Source organism: Eumetopias jubatus, unplaced genomic scaffold (genome assembly GCF_037043125.1).
Source record: "Eumetopias jubatus isolate StellerSeaLion01/CBP00866 unplaced genomic scaffold, mEumJub1_p1.0 scaffold_1, whole genome shotgun sequence".
Lineage (NCBI taxonomy): Eukaryota > Metazoa > Chordata > Mammalia > Carnivora > Otariidae > Eumetopias > Eumetopias jubatus.
Genome location: NW_028274807.1, coordinates 149,316,333 through 149,329,997, shown reverse-complemented (window position 1 = coordinate 149,329,997; position 13,665 = coordinate 149,316,333). Strand labels below are relative to the sequence as shown.

The 13,665-nt window shown below is 45.0% G+C and overlaps 1 protein-coding gene across 1 annotated transcript in view; it reads left to right on the top strand.

The window, feature by feature from the left end:
• The window catches only part of XYLB (xylulokinase), a 52,373-nt gene that overhangs the window by 33,738 nt on the left and 4,970 nt on the right, over positions 1–13,665 (top strand). Inside the window, exons 16-18 of the mRNA XM_028107111.2 lie at positions 6,076–6,134; positions 7,243–7,330; positions 9,958–10,043. Coding sequence (XP_027962912.1) covers positions 6,076–6,134; positions 7,243–7,330; positions 9,958–10,043 — 233 coding nt within the window. The remainder of the gene's footprint in view (positions 1–6,075; positions 6,135–7,242; positions 7,331–9,957; positions 10,044–13,665) is intronic.

Here is a 13,665-nt window from a genome sequence, read left to right as displayed (position 1 = left end):
CTGCCTTTGGCTCAGGTCATGATCCCAGGGTCCTGGGATGGAGTCCTGTGTCGGGCTCCCTGCTCAGCGGGGAGTCTGCTTCTCCCTCTCCCTTTTCCCCTCCACCTGCACGTGCTCTCTCTCCCACTCTCTCTCATATAAATAAATAAAATCTTAAAAAGAAAAAAAAAGAAAGACATTCCCCCAGAGGTCTCCAAAGATTTCAGAATCCCCTGAAAAGTGAGATCGGTGAGCAGGGCAGGGATGGTGCTGACATCGGCACCCAGTGCCCAGCATGAAGGGTTCTCTGGCCAGCAGAAGGCAGCACTTTGCGGGGGGCTGGCCCCAACAGTGTGCAGGAAGAGGCAGTGAGAACAGAGAAGTCTTCCTGGGCACTGGAGGGGTGATGGAATCATGCCATCATTCCCAGCCTTTAAAGCAGTTTTGTGCAAACCCGCATAAAGTTACTTATCCTCTTAGCAGACTTAAAGGCAGTATCAAACCTGTCTTGCTAGGTCTGCTGGGTTCATAAGATTACATAAATGAACACGCTTGGAGCCAAGAAGGGCTGCACAAACGTGAGGCATCATTCTCCCAGCTGCCGTGTGGACTGACCCGCGTTCTTAGGTGACTTGCTTCTCTAACTTGACATTATGTTCATGAATTCACCGGTGTGAATTAGCGTAGCTACCAGTTGTCAGCTCTCACGGTGCTGTGGGGTTCCATCGTGATTATACCGTGATCCGTTTACCATTGTTCTGTGACGTACGTTTGCACGTGTTACCAGCCGTGCTGCTATGAACAGTCTTGTGGCTGATTTTTCCTTGCTTCCTCTCTTCTGTGTAACAGGTATTGGTAGTAAACTGACAACCTGAGTGTATGGATTATGTTTCTGGAACTTGTCGTGTTTGGCTCGCATGTTTACTTTGTTAATCAAATACCTTTAGGCTGGGTCTGCTCACTCAGGCGCCACGTCAGCACAGGTGCTGCCATTCACTAGCCCAGTCCACATTTATTTATTTATTTATTTGACAGAGAGAGAGAGCACAATCAGGGGGAGCTACAGGCAGAGGAAGAAGCAGACTTCCCGCCGAGCAGGGAGCCTGACACGGGGCTCGATCCCAGGAGCCTGACACGGGGCTCGATCCCAGGACCCCGGGATCATGACCTGAGCCGAAGGCAGCCGCTTAACTGACTGAGCCACCCAGGCGCCCCCTCTTCTCTCTTCTTTACCTCCCATTTTCCATTTCCAGGATGTTACTGTTCAGTGTGCATTACACATCAATAATTATTTAAATTATACACTTGGTGGCTTTCCTTGATTACCACTATTTATTATATCACACATCTAAGTGGTTTTGTATTTGGCTTTCATCTTTGCTTCAGGACATCCTTGACTAATTCTTTCATGTAGAGGTGGGGGTAAGGGGAATGGTCTCTGACTGTATGAAAATAGTTTAATTTTGCCTTCACACTTAAATGCTACTTTTATAATATGTGGAATTCTGAATTCAAAGATCATATTATTTTAGAACTTTGAAAATAATGTTCTGTTGTCTTCTGACTTTTAGCGTTGCCAGTGAGAAGCCCATCTGAATGGTATTTTTTTCCTCTACAGAATCTTCTAGAATCTTCTTTCTTAGGAATTTGGAAATTTCTCAACTAAAGTCTGGGTATAGGCCTTATGCCTTCATTGTGCCGAGCACCCACTGGCCCCTTTTGCCTGAATATATCTGACTGTTTCTACCTTGGGAAAATTTATTACATCATTTCTCCGATGATTCATTTCCCTTCATTTTCTCTGTTCTTTTTACTAGAATTCATATTGGGCCGGTGGTTTCCGACAGAGGCGATTTTGCCCCCCTGAGGATTTTTGATGATATCTGGAAACATTTTTGGTGTCACAAACGGGGAGTGCTCCTGGCATCTCACCGGCAGAGGCCCGGAATACCACTGCACATTCTGCAGTGTGCGCAACAAGCCCCCACAGCCAATGATTATCCAGCCCAAATGTCAGCTTTGCCAAGCTTGAGAAACCCTGTCTTATGCAGACCAGATGTTGGCTCTCTGGCCCTAATTGCACTTTGCTTTATTTTGTTGTAGAACTTGTCACTCTCAGGGGCCCCTGCCTGGCTCAGTCGGAAGAGCATACGACTCTTCATCTTGAGGTCGTGAGTTCGAGCCCCACGTTGGGTGTAGAGATGACATAAATAAGTAAATAGAATTTTAAAAAAATGAACTTGTCACTATCATGCTCTATTTTTAAATTTATCTGTTTTTGGTCTGTCCTCCTTCAACTAGAATATGAGCTCTCTGGGAGGAAGAATCTCATCTGTCCTGTTAAACTATCTATTCCCACTTCTTAAACCACTACCAGGTGGTAACTGGCCTCTCCCTAATAAGTATCTGTAGACTGAATAACTCTAAAATGATAAATGAATTCTGTGTCTTCTGACTTTGTTCTTTCTCTTTCCTTATCACTTTAAATCATAGGGAATTTCCTGGATTGTATCTTTCAGGTTATTACATTAGATATGGCCGTGTTTAGTCTACTGTTTAGTTTTTCCACCTAAATATGTTGGTAATCATTTATCTTTTTTTTTTTTGAGAATTTATTTATTTGAGAGAGAAAGAGAGAGTGAACACAAGTAGGGGGGGCGGGCAGAGGCAGAGGGAGAAGCAGACTCCCCGCTGAGCAGAGAGCCCGACGTGGGGCTCGATCCCAGGACACTGAGATCATGACCTGAGCTGAAGGCAGACACTTCACCGACTGAGCCACCCAGGAGCCCCTCATATATCGTTTTTTTAATTTTTAGAACTCTTTCTTGTTTCCCAGTTCTTCTTCATAATGGTTTATTCTTTTTTATGGACTTATACCCGTTCAAATACACCAGAGGATAAAATATTGGAATTTTTTCAAATTTGTCCCTTTGTTCCCTGGGTTCTTTTCCTTCTGAGGTAGTCTGTTCACATTGATCTTTCTATTTCACACCATTAATTTTTCTCAATTGTCTTGGCTGCAGGTTCGTAGTACTGAATGAGTAACTGGTTCTCAGTGGAGACAGCAAGCAAGGTCCCTCCTCCCAGTGCTCCCCACCCCCGCCCCACTTGCCCCTTCCAGGCTGGGGAAGTAGATGGGGTGACAACAGGCAGATTTAAGCTGAAACTTGTGAGCACTGTACAAGCACTGTACACTGTTAAAGCTGGAGTCCTCCCTACGAAGGCTCTCCACATGCCAAAATCTACAGGTTTTTATTCTGGTTGGAAGATGAATGCAGCTTATTTCTCTGATGGGTGCATGTCTGTCCCTTTCCACGTCTGCCCAGGCAGCTCAGTGGTACTGCAAGTTCTGATTCCCCTCAAGCCTCCCAGGCACCCTCCCCAGGTAGCTGCTCTTTAGCTCGAGGTCAGATGCCGCTGCTGCTCAATGGAAGTGGGTAGAGACAGACGGGGTCAGACTCTGGGGTTTTTGAAATCATCAGTCTACTGTCAGTGCATGAGCGTTCCCGCATCCCCACCAACACTTAGCATTAAGCACCTTTGACTCCTTTGCTAATCTGAGGGATGGATGTAAACTAGTATCGCAGTGTTACTTTCATTTGCATTTTTTTTCATTAATAATGACTTTGAACAGCTCTTTGTAACTTTGGTTTTTTTTACCCTGTGAATTGGCGGTTTGTATCTTTTACCATTTCCCCCATATTGGATTTCCCATCTTTTTCTTAACATTTTGCAGGAGTTTATCAGATACCTCGAATATTACTAGATCCTTGTCAGCTTCTGTGTCACAAGCGTCTTCTATCATTTGTCTGTTAACCTTATTTATAGTGTTGGCAACTGAACAGAATTTTGATTAAATTAAACCTGCCAATATTTCATTTTAAATTTTATGCTCTTGAGATATTGTTGAAGAGGTTTTCCCCTCTTTCAGTGCCACAGAAATGTTTTTTGTTTTGTTTTTTTTACATTTTGTACTGTTCGTATAACTTCCACATTTAGGACTCTGATCCTTCTGGAGTTCACTTTTGTGAGTGGTATAAATCGGGATCCAGTTTAATTTTTTTTCCGCATGGTGACCCAGTTCTTTTTTCCTCCAGTACTTGTAGTGCCTTCTTTATCATTTATCAAGTTTTTATATATATGTGGGTCTCTCTCCCCATCCCCTTTTCCACTCCATTGGTTTATTGGTCTGTTTTTGGGACAAACTATTATTATGGCTTTGTAGTATGTATTAGTTGGCCAGGTCTGCATAACAAAGTACCACATACTGGATGCATCAAACAACAGATATTAATTTTCTCACAATTCTGGAGGCTAAAAGTCTGAGATCAAGGTGTCAGCATGGTTGTTTTTTCCCGAGGCCTCTCCCCTTGACTGTGTTTTCACATGGTTTTCCCTCTGTGTGTCCTAATAGACTGTTCTTATAAGGACAACAGCCATATTGGATTAGAGCCACCCTAATGGCCTCATTTCAGTTAACTACCTTTTTAAACATGTATCTGTCTTTATCTTCAAATACAGTCACATTCTGAGGTACTAGGAGTTAGAACTTCAACATACAAATTTTGAGGGGACACAGTTCAGCCCAAAACACGTCTTAATGTCTAATATAGCAATTCACCCCCTCACTTTTCTTTTTTCAGTGTTGTCTTAGCCATTTATGGATCTTTATTTTTCCGTAAATATTTTATAGTAACTTGATTCAGTTCCTTAAAAAAAATCCAGTTGGAATTTTTATTTAGGTTGCATTGAATTTATAAATTAGTTTGAAAAAATTGACACTTTTATAATGTTAGTTCAAATCCACCCAAGACCGTGGAATATCTTTTAATTTACTTAGATATTCCTTTTTGTACTTTAATAACAGTTTCCTTTTTTTTTTTTTTTCCTCATAGAGACTTCTGAATTCTTTGCTAAGGTATTTCCTAGCTACATTATATTTCTGGTTACCATTGTGAATGGTAATTTATTTTCTATCACATTTGGTAATTGGTTATTGCTAGAAATGCCACTGATTATTGTAAGTTGACTTTTTTATATCTGGCAACCTTATTAAACTTTAATTAGTTTTCCTATTTTTAATTTTTCTAAGTAGATAGTTTATTGTCCATAAATAACAATGGTAGTTTTATTTATTTTCTTTCAATCCTTATATATTTATTTATTTTTCTTGCCTTATAGGTGTGGCTAGTAAAACTAGCACTATGTGACAGTGTATTGGATAATATGAGTCTTTGTTTTGTTCTTATTATTAATTAACTATTGCTGTGTAACAAATTACTGCAAGACTTAGCAGCTTAAAACAACAATGAACATTTATTATCTTACATGGTTTCTGTGTGTCAAGAATTTGGGATTAGCATAACTCAGTCGTTCTGGCTGAGGTCTCTTCTAAGGTTGAAGTCAGTATGTCATCTGGGGCTGCAGTCATCTGAAGGCTTGACTCAGGCTACAGGATCTGCTTCCCAGGTGGCCAGCTCACACGGCTGTTGGCAGGAGTCCCCAAAGTGAGGGAACCAAGAGAGTGATCTGCAACAGAACAGGATAGAAGCCTCAATGTCCTTTATGACCTACTCTTGGAACTCACACTCCACCATTTACACAATATCCCACTGGTCACAGGAGTCAGCCCTATTGACTGTGAGAGGGAACGACATGAATATAAACATATCTGGAGGCAAGGGTCATTTGGAGGCCATTTTTTTGAGGTCTGGGAGACACACCAGTCTTAAAGAAAATACATCTAAGTGTTTCTGTTAAGAATGACGTTTGTTATAAATTTTGGATAGATGGCCTTTATTAATTTAAGTAAGTTCCCTTTTGTTCCTGGTTCGTTGACAGATTCTTTTTTTTTTTTTTTAATGATTTAAAAAAAAATGAAGACAGTAAGAGGTCGGTGGGGCAGCAGCCTCACAAGCAAATTACTTGTGACAAGCCTGCATGGACAGTGCCAGCTCTGGAGCTCTCCTTGAGTCCTGTGTGATGAGCAAGAGGCATTGGTCCAGTACAAGCCCTTTGTGGCTGAAGGACTCTAGAAAAGTCTTTTTTGTCTTGAGGAGATTGTTATAGCCATCAGTGTTTTCTTCTTCCTTGCAGTGCCCAAGACAAAGATTTTGGCCACTGGAGGGGCATCTCGCAACAGAGACATCTTACAGGTATGTGTTGGTGATAGGCCAAGCAGTAGGGCCTCTTCCATGTCTGTTACTTCTAAGAGCCTGACACTGTCCAATAAGGCCTGCCTCTATTCCTACTCCTATAGATGTCTGACAGTCAAGCTATCACATCATGGGGCTGTCAGGGTCTTACTGGGACACTGAGCATTTTTGGATGTAGCCTGAGGCTGTATCAACTATTGACTTATAATATACCTGTCTTAGGTAAGATTCTCTAAAAATGAGCCTGAGATGGGAATTCTTCTATAAGTGGATTGTTGAGAAGGTGCTCCCAGAAGAGAGTGAGGGGGGCAGGTAGCGCCGAGGGAAATGATAAGCAAGAATGTGATTTCAGCTTCGGTTCCATCCCATAGGGAAGATCTGAAACGTGAACTGTACCACAGACTTGGTTCCACCTTGGGTAAGGGGGCCAAGTGGCTAACCTGGAGAGAGGTGAGAATAACCTCCTATGAGAGGCATCCTCTGTTCAGCCAAGAGCAATTCCTTTGAGGACGGGCAGCTGTAAGCCATTAGCAGCCGATACTCACAGCATCTGGGGGAGAGATGCACACCAGTCCAGTAATGGAATCCAGGTGGGGCATCAGTGGCATCCACTGTAATATTTCCGGTCAACTAAGACTCCCAAGTCTTTTCCATGTGAGCTCTAGTGAGTAGAGGTCCTCCATTTTAAAATTATGCAATTTATTTTGGGGAGCTAAATGGAAAAATTTATCCTTATCCCTATAAGACATGCCCCCTTAGTTTGGGTTTGTTTGAGCTTGTTGACATTAGTCTCTACCTCCAGCCATCTCCACCTTAACCATTTGCTAAATATACTTCCTAAATCTTCCTCCTTGTCTTTGATAAAATGGTTAAATAGTGCAGGGACAATCTGGAGAGCTGTGGCCCTCCACTAGAGACTTCCCCCAGGTCATCCTGACTCTATTATTATCAGGGTGGCATGGCTGAGTATACTCCCTTTAAGGCAGTAGAGGTGGAATGGAAGGCATCAGAAGACACATGAGGAAAAAGAGCGTAGAGCATGTGTGCCAAATGTCCGTGTTCCCCCCGAGGAATGGCTTACCACAGTATAAAGCTCCCTCCTTTCCAGGTGCTTGCAGATGTGTTTGGTGCCCCAGTGCATGTCACAGACACTGCCAACTCAGCCTGTGTGGGCTCTGCATACCGAGCTTTCCACGGTAGGTCGCAGGATGGGGAACAGAGGCTTCTGGAAGAGTTGGGGCACTGGCGGGGCTGAGGAGGATAGCAAGGGGAGATTGGAATGTTCCCAGCCTTCAGGGACATTGGAGTCTTGGGCTTTAGTTTCATTTTTTCTCCTCCCAGCAGGCAAGAACCAACCCAAACCTTCTGTTCTTTTATTCTGTACTTAAAGTGGGGAAAGAAAAGTAGGTTCCTAACTGAATGAGACTTGGTCATGGTCAGGCTCAGCACAGGGACATTGGGAAAGAACGCAGGACATGCTTGAGGGCACATGGGTGTGGGTCTGGACAGCTGGCGGGCAGGAGAGGTGGATGAAGTCCAGGGCCATCTTTTCAGCAAATGCAGGAAGTGGAGACAAAGCTGAAGGCTTCAGAGCCAAACAGTCCAGTACCCTGGACAGCTCCATGGGGGCCCATCGCTCTGATGGCAGCCTCGCTGAAACTCGGATCTCCCCCATCTAGGCAGGTTCTCCTGGGAGCTGCCCATGCCCACAAGGGGCCCATTTAGTCAATTTGCCCTGTCCCCTGCCTGCTCAGACTGCTCCTCCAGCTGCCCATTTACCTCAAGGTCTCTCTTTCCTCTGGCAGTTCTTTTCATGCATTTGCTCTTCACTTTTTAACACACCTATTTAAACTTACATGTTTCTATCAACATTGAGAATTAATCAGGGACCAGATCCTTCTCTTAATAATTAACCTCCTGCTCTTTTACCCCCCTCCCTGTCTACCCTATCTTCCTCACCCCACCTCATGCCACCTCCTGTGTCAAGATCACTGGGTAATTTATTTCCAGGTTGTGTTTTTAATTAAACTTACATCATATTGGCTTTTGTTTGCACTTCCCTATGAATTCCTCTCTCTCTCTTCCTAATTCCCTGCAGTTTCTTTCTCCTTTTTCTTTTCCATGATAGTTTTGTTGGACTCTACAACCTCGGTAAGTTTAAGAGAGAATTCAGTAGGTGATAACTTTAGAGGCCTTACATGTCCAGCGTGGGCTTTGTTTCACCCTCCAAAAGAATGCTACCTTGTGGGGTGCCTGGGTGGCTCAGTCGGTTCAGCATCTGACTTTGGCTGGGATCGAGCCCCGTGTCCTGGGATCGAGCCCCATGTCGGGCTCCCTGCTTCGTGGGGAGTCTGCTTCATCCTCTCCCTCTGCTCCTCCCCCCACTTGTGCTCTCCCTCTCTCTTTCAAATAAATAAATAAATAAATAATCTTAAAAAGAAAAAAAAGGAATGTTACCTTGTTTGGGCAAAGGACTCTAACTTCAAAATACTTTCCCTCAGCACCTTGAAAATACTGTTCCATAATCTTCTGGCCCTTAGTGCTGCCCATGAGAAGCCCAGAGCCCACGTCTCACTCCTCCTTCTAAAGCAGGAAAGGCACTGCCCTTTAGGGACTCCACTACTATGTGGCACTGCATTTCTTTTTTATTTTTCCTTTTCTGTGCCTATTGCGTTGCCAGAGGTTATCTGGGGTACTGCCCACTCTGCCCTCCAAAACTGAAGCCCAGGCTAAATCCAAGCACACCGGTCCTCACCCTGAGGTGTCTCAGCCACTTCACATCTCTTCTCCCCAGCCGCATCCAGGCTGAACCTCACACATAGGCGGTCTCTGAATGAGTGGCCAAGGGACCAGTGTCTTTTGATTGGTCTCTCTGCTCCCCCCCCCCACCCCCTGTTCCCATACAGCTCTGAGCCGAGATATCCCAACATCTGCTTGGAAACCTCGTGTCTTCCCCGGGCCCTGCCTCACTCCAAGTGGTCCTGTGTTTCCCTGCCTATCTGATAGTACTCCCTAACCCGCCTAGAAATTCCTCACTTTTCCTGACCCCCGACAGCAGCCTCCCTTCCTCTCCAGCCCTGCGCTCATTTGCTTGGGGAGTATTTATTGAGTGCCTCGGGTATGCAGGCGGTGTGCGAGGCCCCAGGGCTCTTCTGGAGACCCAGTCCCTGGCTTCACAGAGCTTTGGGAGCTCAGCAAGGGAGGGACCTTAAATCTGGGGCCAGAAATTGTACAAAGTTTCTGAGGACAGCAGATGGTACTTAGGGGTAGAGGGTTAGGGAGCCTCGGAACAAGGGACATTGTGGGCAGCAGCTGGTCTGAGAAGAGTGTAGGTCTGTGAAGAGAGGAGACCGGGACACTCGACACAGTGAAAAGGCTGAGGTAGAAGGAATCGTAAGAAGCCTGGGGTGGCTTCGGTGCACTGAGCCATGGGGAGTGGGGCCAGGTGAGGGACGAGAGGCAGGTAAGTTCTCCTGTCAGGTGCCAGGGGCTAGCTGCCCTGCTGTGACAGGTGCTGTCCCGCTGAGCAAGACAAACTAGGCCTTGCTGGGGAGAGGTCTACACATCAAATTTCTCTCTTCTCTCTCTCTCTTTTTCTCGAACAGTTTTACCGAGACACAATTTATATGGCATAAACGTCACCCAATTTTAAGTGTACAATTCAGTGATTTTTTTTTAGTAAATTTACTGAGTTGTGCAACCATCACCATAATCCTGTTTTAGAATATTTTATCACCCCAGAGATAAGATGCTATTTTCAGTTAATGTCTTCATTTGCAACATGCACTGATGTGAAATGAGCTTTCTCTCCTGGGCCTTGCAGCTGGAACAGACGTGCCCTTTTCAGAGGTTGTGAAGTTAGCCCCAAATCCCAGATTAGCTGCTACCCCAACCCCAGGAGCTGCTCAGGTGAGAGACCATCAGAATTTGGTCATAGCCTTTGCATTGTGAAAACCAACCACAGTTAACTCTTGAACAACATGGGTGACGGGTGCCAATCCCCTTGCAGACACGAAAATGTACGTATAACTTTTGACTCCCCCCATAACTGCTAATAGCCCACTGCTGACCAGAAGCCTTACTGATAACATAGTCAATTACTACATATTTTATATATTGTATGTGTTATATACTGTATTATTAAAATGAAATAAACTAGAGAAAAGAAAATAATAAGCAAAATGCATTTACCATCTACTCTATCGAAAAAAATCCACCTGTACTTGGACCTGCACAGTTCAAACCCATGATGTTCAAGGTCAACTGTAGGTTCTTTTTTCCAAAAGGTAAGTTTTGCTCTGTCACTTAAAGTTGATGTGTTCAGCTAATGGGGAAATCCTACTTTTTGGTTTTTTAATTGTCAAGGAAACAGAGCAAAAGGGAGCCAGGTTGTCAACTGAGATTTATAGATCCTGCTGATTTTATAGCCCCAGGGGTCAGATCGATTGCTGGGTGTATCTTCAGTGTTCCATATGCCTTCAGGATGGGCCCTTACATTTCACGGGTTACAGAAGCCACAGAAAGATTCTGTCACTTAAGCGTAAGAAGTGCTACGTTTCTAGCTCTCAGATCTGAATTCTGGATCCAAGACAGGTGTGCGGTTCCCCAGGCCAGGAAATCCCTGGGAAGGCAGACCCCGCTTGTTACAGCTTGGGTTCTCTGGAAAGCAGACCCTGAGATGCCAATTAGGGTGTAGGACATTTATTGGGGGTGCTCTTGGGATCTATATCTGTGGAGGGGGAAATGAGGAGGCAGGATGGGGCAGAGGGAGGAGGTGAAACCCAGGGCAATCTCCCTGGAGCCCTCAGCCAGTCCTAGAGGGAGTCCTGAAGCTGGGCTGACTCTTTGGACTTTAACCTAGCTGGGGTAAGGGGGCCGGGCCGTTATACCTTATGTCAGCCGGTGTCTATATGCAGGCCACCCCAGGATGGGGTAAGGCAGCACTCTCTAGCCAAAGCCATCCCCAAAGGGGGCCGTCAGCTGAGGGCTGGGAGAATAAGGTCTTCATTCTTGAAGGGCAATCTGGGTGGTATGCCATAGCATCCACCGTACCTCTGTTCCTGTTCCCAGAAGGTTCTTGCAGCCCAGCGGCAGGGCTGCGCAGACAGAGGGCATTATTACTGATGTAGCAGGCAGCATGAACTTCATGCTTGCACCAGATTTCCTTGGCCCTGAAGTGCCATTGGATGATGTGGAGTGGGCCCAGGAGGATAACTGTGCACACGCTGTGTCTGCATCAAAACTGAGTGAACCCAAGCTTAGGAAACTCCCAACTTATAAAGGAGCTGCAAGCAGATCTTCCCAACCTTTGCCCTCGAGGGAGACATTATCTGTACTAGCCTGATCAGCAAATAAATTTTCCTTCTGCCCCAGAGGACGACTCTATCTCTATCTTCCAATGCTATTTGTCATACAAACATTGAGAAGATAGTCTGCAACAAAGGCTGTCACCAGTCACATAGAAACACCATGGAGAATTATCTCCCAACATATCTGGGAGCAGAAGCTCCCAGTTTCCAGGTGACTACGTAACCCACACGTGTAGGTGTGCCCAAACTTTTATTACTTTGTCCTTATGTCATGTGTCCTTACCTTTAAGAGCCAGCTCAATGCAGTAGGAAGACCCTAAACTGATAGAAAGGGCCTTTGGGTTTTCATTCTTATCCAGCCTTTCCTTCAGCATATGACCGTCATATGACCTTGAACAGCATTTCTCATCTCTGAGCCTGTTTCTGCATCAGTGAAGTGGGGACAACATCTGGTCCTGCCTACTTTTAACCCACTCTTTGTGAAGTTTGAAAAGACTCCCTGACTAGAATGGCTTCATTATGTAACAAGAAGTCTGAAGGTAGTTGTGGCGCTGGTTCCATGGTTCCACAATGTCAGGGCTCTGGGTCATAGTCCCTGCAGTTCTACAGATCAGCAACAGACAGTGGCACCATGAGAACCACCTATGTCATTTCCAATTTTCTAGTAGTCTCATTAAAAAAGAAAAAAAAGTAAAAATAAAGAAATGACTAACTTTAAAGACATTTTTTATCTAATCTAGTATGTCTGAAATATTGCTATTTCAACAGGTAATCAATAAGAACAATTGCCAATGTCGGGCTCCCTGCTGGGTGGGGAGGCTGCTTCTCCCTCTGACCCTCCCCCTTCTCATGTGCTCTCTCTCTCTCTCAAATAAATAAAGAAAAATCTAAAAAAAAAAAAGAAAAGAAAAATTGCCAATGTGCTATTTTACATTCCTCTGTTTTGTATGAAGCTTTTGAAATCCGAGGTGCATTTTGGGCTTGTAGCGCGAGTCCCAGTTCAAGTGCCCCCAGGCTTGAATGACTTATGGCTATGGTGTTGGGTGGCGCCGCTCTAGATGTGCTCCTGATGATCACGGGATGTCTGCCGCTTCTCCAAACATCCCGCTCCCCCACCACTGTAGCCATAGGCAGGAGTGAGGGCGTGGCGTTGGGCAGCCCCTTCTCACGCACTTCTTGCTCATCAGGGAGAGAATCCTGGTCTATTTCTCTCAACTCCCCCACCAGACGGCTACTTGGTCATATGGTCACCCTTGGTTGTAAGAAAGGCTAGGGTAGTTTCTGGCTCCTTTGTCCTCTAGAAGGAGGCCCACGAGGGAGAAGGTAGCTGGGGAAAGCTTTAGGGCAGCTGCACCTGTCTCCTTATAGGCAGCAAACACTCTGTGTGTGTCCCCCACCTTCCCTGGCTCGCCCATGACCAAAGTCACTAAAGGCTCCTGGAACTCTCTACCCGTCAACCCAAGTGCAACCTCAGAATCCTTCGTAACACCAGGTTGCAAGCAGCAACAGTCTATGACTGTTGGTGTAATGAGCTATTGGAGGACTGGTTTGTAAACTTGGGAGCAGGGGAGCATCCTCTGTGTTCTCTCTATGGTATGTACAGTAGTGGTTGTGCTCAAGTACAAACTCAAAACTGTACCAGTGTTTTCTCTCGGCTCAGCTGAATATTGCAGTTTCCTCTTGACAGACAAGATCCAAGCTCCCCATGAGTTCTCTGTTCTCTGTCACCTTCACCGAGTGGCCCCAGATGCGCCAAGAGTGGGCCCTGGGTGCAAAATCAGTTACTAGAGTACTTGACTTTGGAGCTAATTAAGCCAAAGGAAGGAGTGGGATTGGAATGAACTAGTAGTGGTGTTTGTGAGTTGCAAGGACATCTGGGTCCCTTGTCTACAAGACACCATGTGCTCACCTGAAGTGTCCACATTTCTCAGGCAAGGCTTATAGAGTCACAAGTGAAAACAGGTTTTGTTTTGTTTTGTTTTGTTTTTTTTAAAGGAGTGGGGAAGGAAGTTTAAGAATGTGGGGTTGTGAAGGGTGCCTGGCTGGCTCAGTTGGTGGAGCGTGGGACTCTTGATCTAGGAGTTCTGAGTTTGAGCCCCACGTTGGGTGTAGAGATTATTCAAAAATAAAATCTTTTTAAAAACCTTTTTCCCTTATTGGTTTTTGGTTTGGGTTGATTACCCAGCACACTGTATATATAATTTTGTAGCCCACTCAAAAAA